The sequence below is a fragment of the Enhydra lutris genome, unplaced genomic scaffold (genome assembly GCF_002288905.1).
Source record: "Enhydra lutris kenyoni isolate GAN:26980312 unplaced genomic scaffold, ASM228890v2 scaffoldscaffold25, whole genome shotgun sequence".
Classification (NCBI taxonomy): Eukaryota; Metazoa; Chordata; class Mammalia; order Carnivora; family Mustelidae; genus Enhydra; species Enhydra lutris.
Genome location: NW_019154109.1, coordinates 18,296,293 through 18,311,537, shown reverse-complemented (window position 1 = coordinate 18,311,537; position 15,245 = coordinate 18,296,293). Strand labels below are relative to the sequence as shown.

Below are 15,245 nucleotides of genomic sequence, written 5' to 3'. Positions count from 1 at the left end.
TATAAAAGATTTATGTCCAGTCCCCCTTCCTTTTCTTTTTTAAAGCCTAACTATCCTATTAACAAAGGTCTCTAGCTTTTTGAAGTTAGAGAAGTTGGAGTATCAAGGACAACCATAGTTTCCATACTGATATCAGATTGGTGATGCTAATTTCTGAGAAGCCAAACTTCAGTTCTACAGATCACAAAATAATAAATTGTGTCACACCAGCATTTAACGCGTGTACACAGTGCATTAACTGTAACTGTAGTACATTTATTTGTGCTAGAGGAGACTTGAAAATGATTAAAAAATCAATACTTTGCTGTCAGAGAAGCAAGTGTTACGATGCATTTAAGTAGTTAATTGCATAAGCCCCATAAAAGCTTCAAGTTTGGGTAGCAAGGATGCCATAATTACAGTCCAAGCAGCTGCCTTTTATTAACGGCGGACTTTAGGGGACAGTGCTCACTGTCCTCACTGCTGCTGCTTCCTGTGCAGCTCAGAGAGCGCAGGTCCCTTCCTCTGCACGTCTAGGATGCTCATTATGTGCAAGTTATTGACGATCACCAGAACAACAGCTGGGAAAGGTAGTGTTGATTCACCAGCGAGGCGATTTCCCTTAAATTCTCTGAAAGCAGTGCTTTCCGGCCTTTCTCTATGTCCTAGAACACATGGAGAAATCATAATATTTGCCATGCTGGGGTAAAGGAACAGGTGGCTCAGAGCTGAAGGGGGTAAGCTCGCTGGCTTCCTGGAGGGCTGAGACGATCCCTGTGTCCAAAGTCCAACATCCCCTTCTTGTTTCCTCACTGAGAAGCAGTGCTTGAAAAGGTTCAGTCAGAGAAATTTGAAACCAGAAGATACAGTCGGGTCTATCATGCTCTTCAACAGATGGGGCTCTGAGGACCAAAGAGGCCAACTTCTGGAATAGCCCTGTTCCATGACTGGGGACCTAAGGAGCCAGTCTAGAAGCTCAGCTCTCTCCTTCCCACATTGGTTCCATTGTACATCTTCTCTCGTGGAGGAGACTACTAGTAAACCAAGAAGGAGGACGTGATAAAGTAGATTTTGTTCTTGTTTCTCCCGTCAGAGAATAGACAGGGAACAAGTCAACACTGTCTGATTTCTGAGGTTCTGAGGGGAGAACTTCTCTCCTCTTCTGGGCACTGACTGGAGACCAGTTGCAGTAGAGTGGTGGTCAATTGAGAAATCATGGCTTCCTGGCCTGGCTCTCTTATTTAAGTCCTGACCCCAGTGCCCTTCCACGGGCGTTCTGGCCTAGCAGTGTTTGGGCAAATTGCAGTTCTCGCGACAGTTTTGCATTTCTGAGGAAAAGTCAAAATCATGACCTATTGCCAAAGAGCCTGCGGATGGCTTGCGTTAGTCTACTCCCCACATAGGCCTGAAACGTAAAAAGGCTGTTCATTCCTTGATTTTTGTCTCTGTAATAGAAAGTTGACATTGTTTTAAGATATTGACACTGCCGTGCAGTGTAAATAGGCAACAAACTCTTGCTTGAAAACAAATAAGGAGATTTGATTTTAAAGACTTGCCATCAATGAGAGCTTCTGCTCATTTAGCCTTCCATTCTTATTCTATGACACTCAAACTCCACGCTACATAAATTTTGCACATGTAAATTTATGCATTATGATATGCTATTAATCAGATTATAAAGTAATAAATGCTGCATAAAGAAGAATGTCTATTATCAGCTTTTTATAAAACCATATTTATAAATAGAAGAGCTAGGCTGGGAACTGGATACAAAGCAGTTGCAGAAAATACAAAAACATTGTAATTTTATTCTAAGTAGAAACAGACTGTATGTTGTTATTCTTTGCAATGATGGATATTGAAGATCCATTTTCTGCTTTACAGCTGTAAGAGGATTTTCTGAGTAAATACAGATTTTTAATGTGGATGAATTATATCCTTTTATAATATGTGATATGAAAGATGTGTTATTGGCTAATAATAATAGTGCCTTGTGTTTATACAGAAATTTGCTTTGCAAAACCTAACACAATTATATATACTGTTTTTTTCTTTCTTTTTTTATAATTATGTTCAGTTAACAACATATATATATTTATTTTAAAAGCAGTTATTGTCAAGGTATTCCACTGAAAATTCATCCTTATGTTGTAGATGGGAAAACTGAGGCATACATAAGTTTTAAGTGATTTTCCTAAGTCATGCAGAATTGGAAATTAAAAGGTAAAATATAATCTCTGAAAGACTGCAGAGTCCTTTCAATTACTCTATGTTGTCTCTTAATTCACTGTTTCGTGATTAACAAGTTTATAGCTATAATCCCTTTACTTTGATAGTCTGAGAAATAATCCTTGATTCCTCCTGTTTGTTGGCGAGTCTGTATTTGTGTGAGTGTGTTTAATAGTTCAGGAATATCTGTTTTCCTTTTCATCATTTTACGTGTGTGTGTGTGTGTGTGTGTGTGTGTGTGTGTGACCAGTCTAGTTTAATTGATTGAAAATTCCCCCTCTGGTCTTAGGGGAACTCTGAAGATAATGACTCAGTAGGGTGCTCACCCTTTCAAACAGGCTGGGTTGACTCCTCTAAGTGAAACTACAACATATCAGCTGGAAGGTTGTTTGGTTTTTTTTTAAGCAAGAGAATAAAAAAATATACTCTAATTTGGCTCATTCTCTGTAGTTGACTTCCTAAGAATAGTCTAATTGCTTGGTGGAATAATTCCCCTGTGAATTTAGAAGTGTTCCACTACTTGTTAGAATTTAAACAGTCAACATTAATTGTAATGGGTTCTCAGTGAAAGTGCCCTTATTGTTTATAATCATTTTGCCAAATTAAAAAAAAAAGTGCACTCTCACTTTTAGAAGATATTTTTAAAAAAAACTATTGAGTTGCTGGAATTCCTTTTGTTTTGTTTGACTCTGAATTTATGTTCCTGATTATATAAGCGAATTTTGGATTATGCTATCAATGGGGTAAGGGATTCTGAATACTAGAGTGGTACAAAACCTCACCATGATCCCTAACTAGCTGGATGGTTGGAGTAAAGAAATACCAAATGTCAAGGAGATGGGACTTTGAAAAAGAGGCTGACTTTAAGCAAGGATAGTACTCTTCAGTTCTTTAGCACTACAGGAGGTATACTCCTAATTTCTCTAAATATTTAGTTAAAAATGGAAATCGTATTCTCAATGCACCAAATATGTATAGTTCGTGATTCTTTAGGTCTTTGCTAACCAGTATGGTAGTCACAATAGTCATTTATGGCTATTTAATCTTAAAATAAAATCAATTAAAGTTAAATAGAATTCCAATTTGCATTTCTCAGTGTCATTAGCCACATATCAAGAGCTTGTTTTTTTTTCTTTTTTTCTTTTTTTTTAACATTTTATTTATTTATTTGACAGACAGAGATCATAAGTAGGCAGAGAGGCAGACAGAGAGAGGGGGAAGCATGCTTCCTGCCAAGCAGAGAGCCCGATGTGGGGCTCAATCCCAGGACCCCGAGATCATGACCTGAGCTGAAGGCAGAGGCCTAACCCTCTGAGCCTCCCAGGCACCCCAAGAGCTTGTTATCCATATGTGGCTAATGCCTAAGATATCAGACGATACATATCTAGAACATTTCCACCGTTAGAGAAAGTCCCATTGGATATCATTGGAATAGATGGTATCTTTTCAAATTAAAATGTCAAATCCTTTTGTCCCAGAGCCCTAGGGAATTTTATGTGGACTATAGAAAATCAAAAGTTCAAAATTCCTCTTTTGTACTTTTATGTATTTATTTTAAGGATTTATCTATTACTTGAGAGAGAGCTGGGAGAGGGGCAGTGGGAGAGGGAGAGAGAGCATCTCAAGCTGACTCCCCACCGAGTGCAGAGCCCAATGTGAGGCTCGATCTGTGGACTCTGAGATCATGACTTAAGCTGAAATCAAGTGTTGGATGCTCAACTAACTGAGCCACCCAGGCACCCTTCTTTTGTGTTTTTAAATAGCAAGTTTTGGGCAATAAAAAATTATGTAATTGATTCCCAAACCCAGAACTCAAGAATTTTTGACAATCCTTCTTCCCTTGTTAAACTCGTAGCCAATACTGAAATTTCAATACAAGAATGGAATTCCAAACACTGAAGAGAAACTTGAGGGGAGAAGAAATTTCTAGATGGTCAGCTTTTTATTTTGTTTTGGATTATTTTCAAGATGAGGCATAACTTGTAGAGTGAAATCTTTGAGAACCCACCATTTACTAATGGTAAATGGTTTGGCAAGAGTGGTTTGGCAAGGAATGCTAAAGGAAATCACGCGTAAAATTTACAGAGTCATACGTATATAAAAATAAAAACATCACATGGTTTGCAGTGGCAGAAGATGAACAGAATTGTTAATTATCTTTCTAAGTTGAGGGACATTTTGCTCAGTGCCCTCTTCTTTACAAAAAGTTAAAATAGAATCACAATTAATTGTTTCCCTTTGGAAAGCTGGCCAGGCTTTCTAGAAAGTAACAGACAGTACTTGTTCTAAGCTGTTTTAAGGTGAATTGTCTTTCATTAAGGTATCAGTTCTTGCATTCATATCATTTTAATTTGTGTTTATTGAAACAGGGAACGACTTTGTGTGCAAAAGTCTGTGTTAACACAGGTGTAAAGTAAGAGTCCACAGCTTTGGTTTAAACCCTTAAAAAGTAGGCTTGGTGATAATAACCTTTGTTCTTTGCTTGTCCCTCTCAAATGCAGCGAACCCACTTAGAGTGGGAATGAATCCCAACCTATACACTCAACCGTTTAAGAAGAAAAATCAGGAGGGCACTTGATGTAATGAACACTGGGTACTATATGCAAGTGATGAATTGCTAAATTCCACCCCTGAAACTAATAATACAGTATATGTTAACTAACTTGAATTTAAATAAAAATAAAAGAAGAAAAATTAAAACAAAACTTTATTTTTATTAACTCAGTTGTTACCCCGATCCCCTTTGCAACAAGTTGTAGGGAAAATCTCTATCTCTGTTACTCACTCCTGGAGTTTCCCAGAAGCCTCCAGAGAACTGCCAGGGTCCTAGGACTGCGAAGTATGCCAAGGCCTCAGTGTGTGCTTGGGCACTGGGCATTCACTGCTGCTAGGCACAGTCCCTGGAGGTATTGTGGTCACTTTAGGGCCCAGAGGGCTGCCCTGAGTCTGTTGTATCTGGACCAGAGTTCGTAAACCCCTGAGCTCACGGGCTCTTTTTGTTCATGTGGAGGCTCTGCTTGGCTTTCAGAGTGGTTTCGCTTATTTGTTTTCATTTAAACTAGTTACTAAGCTTCAAAAATCAGAAAAATTATACACAAAATGACTATTTTTAGTCAAGTAAAAGATTTGGCAACTTTGGGTCATTGTTCCTGCATTATCTGTTGGCTGGCACCAACTAGTGACTATTCACCCTGGCCCAATACTTCTCAGACCCCACACTCCCTCTTGTCTCACGAATTAGACCACTTTAGTCATTTCCTTTATTTCACTGGCATCTGTGAATTGCAGCCATAAGTCGAAGCCATGTTAAGATGAGGGACTCTACCTTTTGGGATCAAAAGGTGGTAGTCATGGCTAGTCATAGACTGCCTGTTTCATGAGGGATCTTCTGGGTGAGGTAGTGTCCACTCAGGCAAGGGAATTTCTCCAGAAAAGGGGCAACTATGAGCCATTGGAGATAAATGGACACACTGCACCATTGCAGTGCCAGCTTGGTAAAGGGAATCCGAGTGGGGCACCAACAGACTATAATAAGAAATATCTTTTCCTGAGTGAGGAAGAGTAGAGAAATTATTTGCCAGAGGAAATTTTGTTCAATTCTCAAAGTTTTATGATACCTTTTTGTTCATGGTCTTTATTTACATTTAAGATACTCTATAGTGTCTTCAGTTCCTAGAGCCATGTAAAGACTTGAGACCACAACTGATTTGATCTTGAGTGTGATGTACACAAGTGCGTGTGTACCTGTGTGTGAAAAACTGTGTCTGGAGACAGAAGCTCAGTTCTTGAATGTAACAAGTGTTTTTTGACATTTAGCACCAACCCAACTGAGGCCTCCTGTGGTGGAAGGAATCAACAGCACAACCATCCGTGTTAGATGGCTCCCACCCGAAGAACTCAATGGCCCCTCTCCTGTGTATCAGCTGGAAAGGAGAGAGTCATCTCTTCCAGCTCCCACGGCCATGATGATGAAAGGAGTTCGTTTCATAGGGAATGGATATTATAAATTTCCCAGTTCCACACATCCGGTCAATACGGACTTTACCGGTAAGTGTTTTTGACATCACTATTGAATAGATACTAAGCTCCGAGGTGTTTCTTATTATTTTGATATCCCTTCAGAGTGAATTGTCCAAAGAAATACGAATTCAGACCTTATAACTTCATCTTGATTGTGTCAACTTGTCCATCTTTTGTGGGAATTCTATGTGTGGAAACATGGGTGAGTAGAGGAAAGAAAAGAAAAATATAGATGTAGGAAGGTCACCTTATTTGATCAAAGTATATGCTGGAAGTGACCCTCGGGCACCATTTACCAGAATGTGTTCCTCAGAATACTTTACCTGCTCTACAGAAAAAGAAAGTTGCATAGATTGATGAGTTTGAGAAATGCCCTGTGCTGTGGAGAGTCTCAGTATATATCAGGTTATTAAAACCTCTAAAAACAATGATAAGAAAGCTAACTTTGCTTAGCTCAGTATGCCTAATCCTTATTTGTCGCTTTTTTGAAGCATTAAACTATCAGTAGGTTGTTTTTCTTGTTTGTTTTTGTTGTTGTTGTTGTTGTTTTGTTTTGTTTTGTTTTGTTTTTTGGAGAGCATTATGGGAAAAACTAATTTGGGAGAAATATAGCTTCTATGGGTATGTTGGCAGTATGGGTGAGTGAGTGCTCGCTTTGGGCACATACAAAAAACACCTCAGAAATCAACAAAAATAATATTTTCACTTGATATATTTTTAATAATGAAAATCAACACCAAAAATTTCCCAAGCAGAATTTTAAATGAAGACAGGCTCTATCCCTCACTTGTGGGGCTCTGTAACCCTGCCTCATTTGCCTCACCCAACTCCTTGTCTTGCTGGTCCTACAATATTCTGGAAGTCCTGCTACCTTTCCAAGTTAGAGTTCCTAAAAACACTTTTTGCATTTTTAGAAATTGAAGAAAGCTGTAACTATTTAAGTTACATATGTCACTTTCCCAATTTTCAAAAATATATATAAAGTTTAAGATACCTATGGTTCTGTATCCTTGAGGAGAATATAGGCAGTAACCTCTTCGATATCAGCCACAGCAACTTCTTTCAAAATATGTCTCCAAAGGCAAAGGAAACAAAAGCAAAAATGAACTTTTGGGACTTCATCAAAATCAAAAGCTTGCACAGCAAAGGAAACAGTCAACAAAACAAAGAGGCAACCCACGGAGTGGGAAAAGATATTTGCAAATGACAGTACAGACAAAAGGTTGATATCCAGGATCTATAAAGAACTCCTCAAACTCAACACACACAAAACAGACAATCATATAAAAAAATGGGCAGAAGATATGAACAGACACTTCTCCAATGTAGACATACAAATGGCTATCAGACACATGAAAAAATGTTCATCATCGCTAACCATCAGGGAGATTAAAATTAAAACCACATTGAGATACCACCTTACACCACTTAGAATGGCCAAAATTAGCAAGACAGGAAACAACATGGGTTGGAGGGGATATGGAGAAAGGGGAACCCTCTTACACTGTTGTTGGGAATGCAAGTTGGTGTAGCCACTTTGGAGGACAGTGTGGAGATTCCTCAAGAAATTAAAAATAGAGCTTTCCTATGACCCTGCAATTGCACTACTGGGTATTTACCCCAAAGATACAGATGTAGTGAAAAGAAGGGCCATCTGTACCCCAATGTTTATAGCAGCAATGGCCACGGTCGCCAAACTGTGGAAAGAACCAAGATGCCCTTCAACGGACGAATGGATAAGGAAGATGTGGTCCATATACACTATGGAGTATTATGCCTCCATCAGAAAGGATGAATACCCAACTTTTGTAGCAACATGGACAGGACTGGAAGAGATTATGCTGAGTGAAATAAGTCAAGCAGAGAGAGTCAATTATCATATGGTTTCAATTATTTGTGGAGCATAACAAATAGCATGGAGGACAAGGGGAGTTAGAGAGGAGAAGGGAATCGAGGGAAATTGGAAGGGGAGGTGAACCATGAGAGACTATGGACTCTGAAAAACAATCTGAGGGTTTTGAAGGGGTGGGGGGTGGGAGGTTGGGGGAACCAGGTGGTGGGTATTGGAGAGGGCACAGATTGCATGGAGCACTGGGTGTGGTGCAAAAACAATGAATACTGTTATGCTGAAAATAAATTTAAAAAATTAAAAATAAATAAATAAATATTCTTTTGTTGTGACAAAAAAAAAAAGGTACTTATGGTTTTGTAAATGCATAATGATATTCATTTGATCCTGGAGAAAATCATTCTGGAACAAATAGTCTTGAAAATGTTGCATGTATTGAGGACGATGAAGTAGAATTTGAACCATAAAACGTGGCTCAAATATTATTGCTTTATTCTTTATTTAAAATAGTAAATAGTTTGCTTTGAAGTGAGGTTGGCTGCTGATAGACACTTATAATGAATGACGTCCTAGCAGAGATACACTGAGTGAATGCTTAGCTTAGCTAGTGGCTTGGTACCTCAAGATGGCCATTGAGTATTAGATATTCAACCACTGAGCAATCTTAAAATGTTCAACTGTGCTTAATATTCGTAAATGTCAAAGAAAAGAAAGAAAAGAAACGAAGAAAACAGATATGTGGAAAAGAAAGTTAAAAAGCCCCCGGACACAAAGTTAAAAGGCCTTTTCTCAAATGGAAAGAGAAATCGCCTTCCTGGTCCAGCGTTTAGCTCGCGATGTGTTTCTTTGAGGAAACAGCATTCGTTTCCATTCAGCGGAATGTTTCTGCTACAAGCGTGTCCGCTCAGATTTGCTGGCCAGCCAGCAGACAGATTTTTGATGGGATCACCTACTGTTGTTGCAGTGAAAGATAGAGTGGCCCGTCCACCGTTAATAAATTTAGTCGTCTGCACACTCTCCCTAGCCGGCCTTATACTCTGAGGTACAAGGGCTAGGGGCAGATGTAGCATCTGGGAAATTTTCCAAATTCCTCTTTAAAAAAGTTAGGCCATAAACACCGGCCTCACTAAGCAGGATCCTTCTGTCTATAACAAAGCCTCCAGCTGCACAGAAAATGTGTTTGGAGTACACATTGTTTGAAGGACAAGGCGGGGGGATCACAATTTTGGCTTGAACTGCTCCCTGGAGGTTTGGTGATTCCCAGAGAATAAGAAGTTCTTCTGCATTCAGGCACGTTCTGGGGCATTACTAGCTCCTTTTTATTAGCAGCTTTACCTTACTTTGAAGGTTCTCTTTAACTTTTAACTGGGTCTGCATCAAATCATTGGTTTGACCCTTTGGTGCAACCGGCAGGGTTGGTTGAATAATTGTACTGGGCTGAGCCATGGTTAAATGAAGTTCACCCAATTAATAAGCTAGGACAAGTTTACAGACCCAGTGCCATAGCTTTCTTGAAACTTGTATCTATCCTAAGCAGAGAGGTACATGTATAATTAGCATCTGCTGTTTGTTTTACTTAAATAATGTCTCATTCCATCCCTCTACAAGCTTGTAGGTAGGAATTTTTACCGTCTGAGTACAGAGGAAGTGAGACTCAGGTCCCATAGCTAAGTTCATGGTTGAAATGCGAATGGGAAGCTTCCAATTCAAATGTTGGTGCTTTGCCACAGACGGGGAAGGCACATAGGTGGACAGTCCTCTGGAAGTTGTAGAATAAGATCTAAAAGTAATCAATGAGGTTGGGAGGTGATATAATTATCACTCAACTGTTCCTTATCCAACACCATGAAACTTCTTTGGATTTGTCTTTTAGTTGTTGGCTTTTCAGGTATGAGTAGTAAATAGGGTTGGCCTTACATGTTCACTTGCATCCCCAAAGCTATCTAGGGATCCCTTTTTTTTCGATAGTGATTTATTCCCAAATGTTCCTAGAAGCTTGATGTTTAATGTCGAAATGAAATTATTTTAAATGGGCTGAAGTGCTATGTGTCAAATGGTATTATCAACTCACATTTCTTGATATTTCATGCAGTTTTTTATTTTCTGAGGCAAATTTAAAGAGCAAATTTTAGAAATCTCTAAAATTATTAATTATATTTAATAAGTGAATAACTATAAGAGTTAAAATCTGCTTTTATTTTGAAATTTTCATTTTAAAATATCAAACTCTAACTAGAAGGACTCCCGAAAAATGAATGGGGATATCTAGTAATATTCAAAGGCAAAATATACCATATTGTGTATTATTATACATATGCTATATATATATATATAAATTAATCAGATTTCACCCATTGATGAAAAGACTAATAAATACATTCATAGCATGTTCCACAATCATGAACAATGTATTGAAAGTTTCAATATAAATGATCTCAGTATTACAGTTCAAAATAGGAATCTCCTATATAACTCACTCCTCTTCCATATTTGCTTTAAATGTTTTTATCTCATATGATTTAATGAAAACAATTCAAAAATATGAGTATATGTTTTAATATGTTGCTTAATTTCATAAATTACTTAACTTTATATTGTAAATGAACTTTATTCAAAATTTAACTCTGAGTAGAAAAATTAACCAGATACAGCTTTATTAGGATCTGTCTTTGGTCTCTTTTCCTTTTGGACACAGTGTTCTTTCAAAAATCTGATCTTCAGGAAGGGTATATTATCAGTCATTTACATCATAGTATAAATTTAAGGTCGGATATAAACTTCCCCACTTCTCTATGGTTAAGACTGAGTGCTTTAGCAGCAGACTAATAAGTTTCAGATCTAGGTCCCATTGTTTATTAGCTAAATGTAATTAAACAAACCACTTAATCATTTTTGTGTCTTTGTTTCCTTTTCTTTAAAACTGGCATAATAAAACTGCTTACAATACTCATATCTAGAAGTAGGTGAGGATGAAAGGCAATAGCCCCCCTAGGGTACCCTGTGGAGTATCTGTCACATAGATTACTTAGAGGTCATTAAACTCTAGCTGTTAACTCTTAGTCATTTAACAAATGTTTCTTAAGTGTTTACTATGAGACAGGAGCTTGTCTGAAATTTATAAAACCCATGTTCTCTTAATTCATCTGTTGTTACACATAATGCAAGGTGTGTGTGCCTAAATGTTCTATTTAGGGTATGAGTAATATGCAGCTTCTAATTAAGATGTGTTATTTAACTTTGTTATTAAAATAGTTAAATTTATCTACCTAGTTTTGAAACGTTGGATAAACAATTTTTCTGTGGGTCTAATCATGTTCGTCTATTAAACTGAGGATTGTGCTAGATGACCAATGCCTCTAACTTCTAAAATTCCAAATCAGTGAATATAGCATATATACAAAGCTTCAAAAATTCAAAATAGAAGCTATTTCTGTGATTTTAAAAACAACTAGATTTTCAAGTAAATTATTCAGTTATGATTTTTTCATATAATATGTTTATAATTTAAGATTAACATAAATTTATTTTTCTCTCCTAGTCTGAGGGGATATATTAATTTATAGGGATAATTTAAATGACATGGAGAGAAATATTCAATATAGAAATGGATATTCAATTCTTGGGTTATGTCAGAGCATACAAAGAAGCAGCAAATTCAATAGAAGTTCATAATATTATAACTAGAAAATCATGTAAACACTCATTATAAAATATTCTTCTAGTCACAAGGGGTTAATAGTACTTTCTCCTTCCAGAACAGGAGTAGCAAATAGAATGTTCCCTACTGCAGATGGACAGGGTGATCATTGTGTCTTTACAGGGGAAAAATAAAAAAAAGAGCTTTTTTTTCAGGAATGCAGAGTAAATCCACTTGATTTACACAAAGCATTTAGTCTTTCCCATGTAATGCTAGTAATCCAAAAGGAACCTGGTAAAAACAGCAAACTACTGCTCAGATTGGCATTCCAAAGGTGACCCTCTCTCTCCTTGTCACTTCTTCTTCCTATTAGTGAAAACAGGTCCATGATCATTTGGGCGAAGATTTGACTATTGTAGTATCCAGATGCCAATCACGCCAGCCTTTTAAACTGCCTTTACTGGTGACCCTGCCCAGAAATCAGGAACTGCCTTTGGGGAGAACTTTGTAGCAAACCACTGGGGAGATGAGCTTACATGTGCACCTGGATGTAATTCCCTTTTATTTGTCTTCACGAGAAATGTGATTACTGATGTTGAATATCTTGCAGATGAGAACTCTGTATACTTTCTTCATAATAATGCTGTTCAAGGACACTAAATGATTGTCATACATTTTTGTCTCCTAGCATTTGCCTTCCCCAAAATGACTGAACTCGAATGCTTTAGGAAACAGAAATGCCATTAATTACTGACCTATAGAAAGAGAAATGCAAGTCCCTGAATCAATATTCCTTAAAAGCATATGTATTTTATATATTTTATATATATAATATATATAAAATATATTATATATATTTTATATATTTTTTATTTTTTACTCTATGATATATATGCTTTATTATTATTTATTATTTCTAGTGAGCTGGGACATTTAAACACTTCATTAAAGGAAAGCTGATTATAAGCAGGTATAGGGAAGTTTCAAGCAAGGAAAACTTCAGATAGACTAATTAGTAAAAGCATATTAATTCTGACCTTCAACACCCATGGTACCCAGTATTTATTGTCATCTGACTGGGAGCAAATCCTTTTGCCAGAAAATGCTTAAAAAAAAAAAAAAAAAACAGCAACAACAACAACAACAACAAAATATATAAAATGCTGAGTAATTACAAGTCATATTTAAATCACAAGTTTTATTTTACCTGATTTTGATCTTTTTCATAGTTATTGAAAAACAAATACATGCCTTGACTATATCGCCCAGCTATTTGATGAACAGGCAGTCATGATATGGAAAAATAAAGACAAGAGTAAAATTGGAACTTGGGAACAAAGTAGAGAAGTGGCTCTTGGGGAAGAAAGAGGCTCCTTGTGTGTCTCTGGTTGTTAGAGAATCAGAAGTTGTGGTTGGTTGTGTCTGTGTGGACTGGTAGGGTCAGGATCCAAATGCTTACCTTCTGAGAACCACAGAAGACAGACTAACCCCTGGTGACAAGGAGGGATATTAAGAATTAAGGGTTAAGGGGGCACCTGGGTGGCTCAGTGGGTTAAAGCCTCTGCCTTCGGCTCAGGTCATGATCCCAGGGTCCTGGGATCGAGCCCCGCATCAGGCTCTCTGCTCAGCGGGGAGCCTGCTTCCCTTCCTCTCTCTGCCTGCCTCTCTGCCTACCTGTGATCTCTGTCTGTCAAATAAATAAATAAAATCTTAAAAAAAAAAAAAAGAAGGGTTAAAATTGTTTTGTTTTTACTGCCTTTCATGGAGATGTGTAAAGATCTTATCATTGGAGGGAAAAGACCGTGTTTCTCCCCATTCACCAAACTCATCATCAAGGCCAGTTTAGGATGACTGCATGTGTCTTAACCCTTGTATTTTTTTCAGAGTGATACATTTTGAAGCCCAATTCCATCAGGTTGCCTCATGTTTGAAATGTTAATGGTGGGGTGGGTGTGGGAGTCATTTCAGTTTCACTTTTGAATTTTAGCTCGGATTTGACAAAAGAATCATTTCAGTGCATGACCTTTTCTTTCACCAGTTTGCTCTTGCTCAGGTGGTGAAATTGAATGAAATTGTTAAGTTTCTCTTTGCATGAAGAACCCTGTCCCTGCCCCATCTTTTAACTTTTACAGTATCAATCTAGAGCAGGAGGTTACCAAGTTCTCCTTTAAATGTCCAGACATTAAATACTGTCTGCTTTGCAATCCGTGAGGTCTCTGTCCCAGTGTCTGAGCTCGGCATGGTGATGTGAAAACAGCCATAGGCAATAAAGAAACAAGTAAGAGTAGCCTAGTCTTTTGGGTAAAAACACTTTATTTACAAAAACAGACATCATGCTAGTGGTTTACCTATTTTTGGTTAAGGGTCCAGTCAGTCTTCGTTTCTTAAATTAATGTATAATTTCATCATTAACAATACATTTTTCTTTCTTCTGCCCTAATGCCAAGAACCCTAAAGATCAAGGTGCCTGAGTGGCTCAGTCAGTTAGGTGTCTGCCTTCCACTTAGGTCATGATCTAGGAGTCCTGGGATCGAGCCCCACATTGGACTCCCTGCTCAGCAGGGAGTCTGCTTCTGTCTTCTGCCCCTCTCCCTGCTCATGTTTTCTGTCTCTTACTCTCTCTTTCTCAAATAAATAAATCTTAAAAACAAACAAACAAACAACAACAACAAAAAAAAACCTAAAGGTGAGTACAGGGTAACTCAGAAAAAAGGAACAGGAGAGAACTAACACAACAAAATAGACAGTAATGCTTGATAAATGAAAATATCTAGGTTTTCCCAGGAGGGATTTTTGTATTCAGTAAACCAAGTCAGCATTGACCATGCCAACAGCATAGAATAATACTTACATTTGGTGCAAACTATTTCTATTAGTCAATAACTCTTTGAATTAGCTCTAAGGGGTCTGTTTTCCTTCTCTGCTACACTCACACCAAAATGTATGCTCATCTGCTATATACAGTGCACATTTGCTCCCACATTCTCAGCCACATTCTCAAACACACCATGTCCACTATGTCCCCAGGTTTTCTATGTGGTCTCACATTTACCTACTTAAATTGTCCAATGTCTTTCTCTTAGGTTATGTTAGTCATTTAAAAATCTTCCCTAAGGGGCGCCTGGGTGGCTCAGTGGGTTAAGCCTCTGCCTTCTGCTCAGGTCATGATCTCAGGGTCCTGGGATCGAGCCCTGCATCGAGCCCCGCATCGGGTTCTCTGCTCAGCAGGGAGCCTGCTTCCCTCTCTCTCTGCCTGCCTCTCTGCCTACTTATGGTCTCTCTCTGTCAAATAAATGGATAGAATCTTTAAATAAAATAAAATAAAAATCTTCCCTAAGCTTCTTAAAGAAAAAAAAAATCTTCATCTCTTAATGACATTTAGCATCAATATAATAAAGATTAATTTTAGTTTCCTTTTCATCCTTAAATGGGTAGAAAGAGGAACATTGAGCAGAAAAAGAATCATAATGGTCAACAATGACAGAGAAACTAGCCCCTATGAAACAATTGAATAAAATGAATTATTTTGTA

General features: G+C 37.7%; 1 protein-coding gene across 1 annotated transcript in view; it reads left to right on the top strand.

Annotated features, from left to right (window-relative positions):
* LOC111151119 (usherin) overlaps nucleotides 1–15,245 on the top strand; it is a 680,307-nt gene that overhangs the window by 194,583 nt on the left and 470,479 nt on the right. The window contains exon 20 of the mRNA XM_022508904.1: nucleotides 6,025–6,255. Coding sequence (XP_022364612.1) covers nucleotides 6,025–6,255 — 231 coding nt within the window. The remainder of the gene's footprint in view (nucleotides 1–6,024; nucleotides 6,256–15,245) is intronic.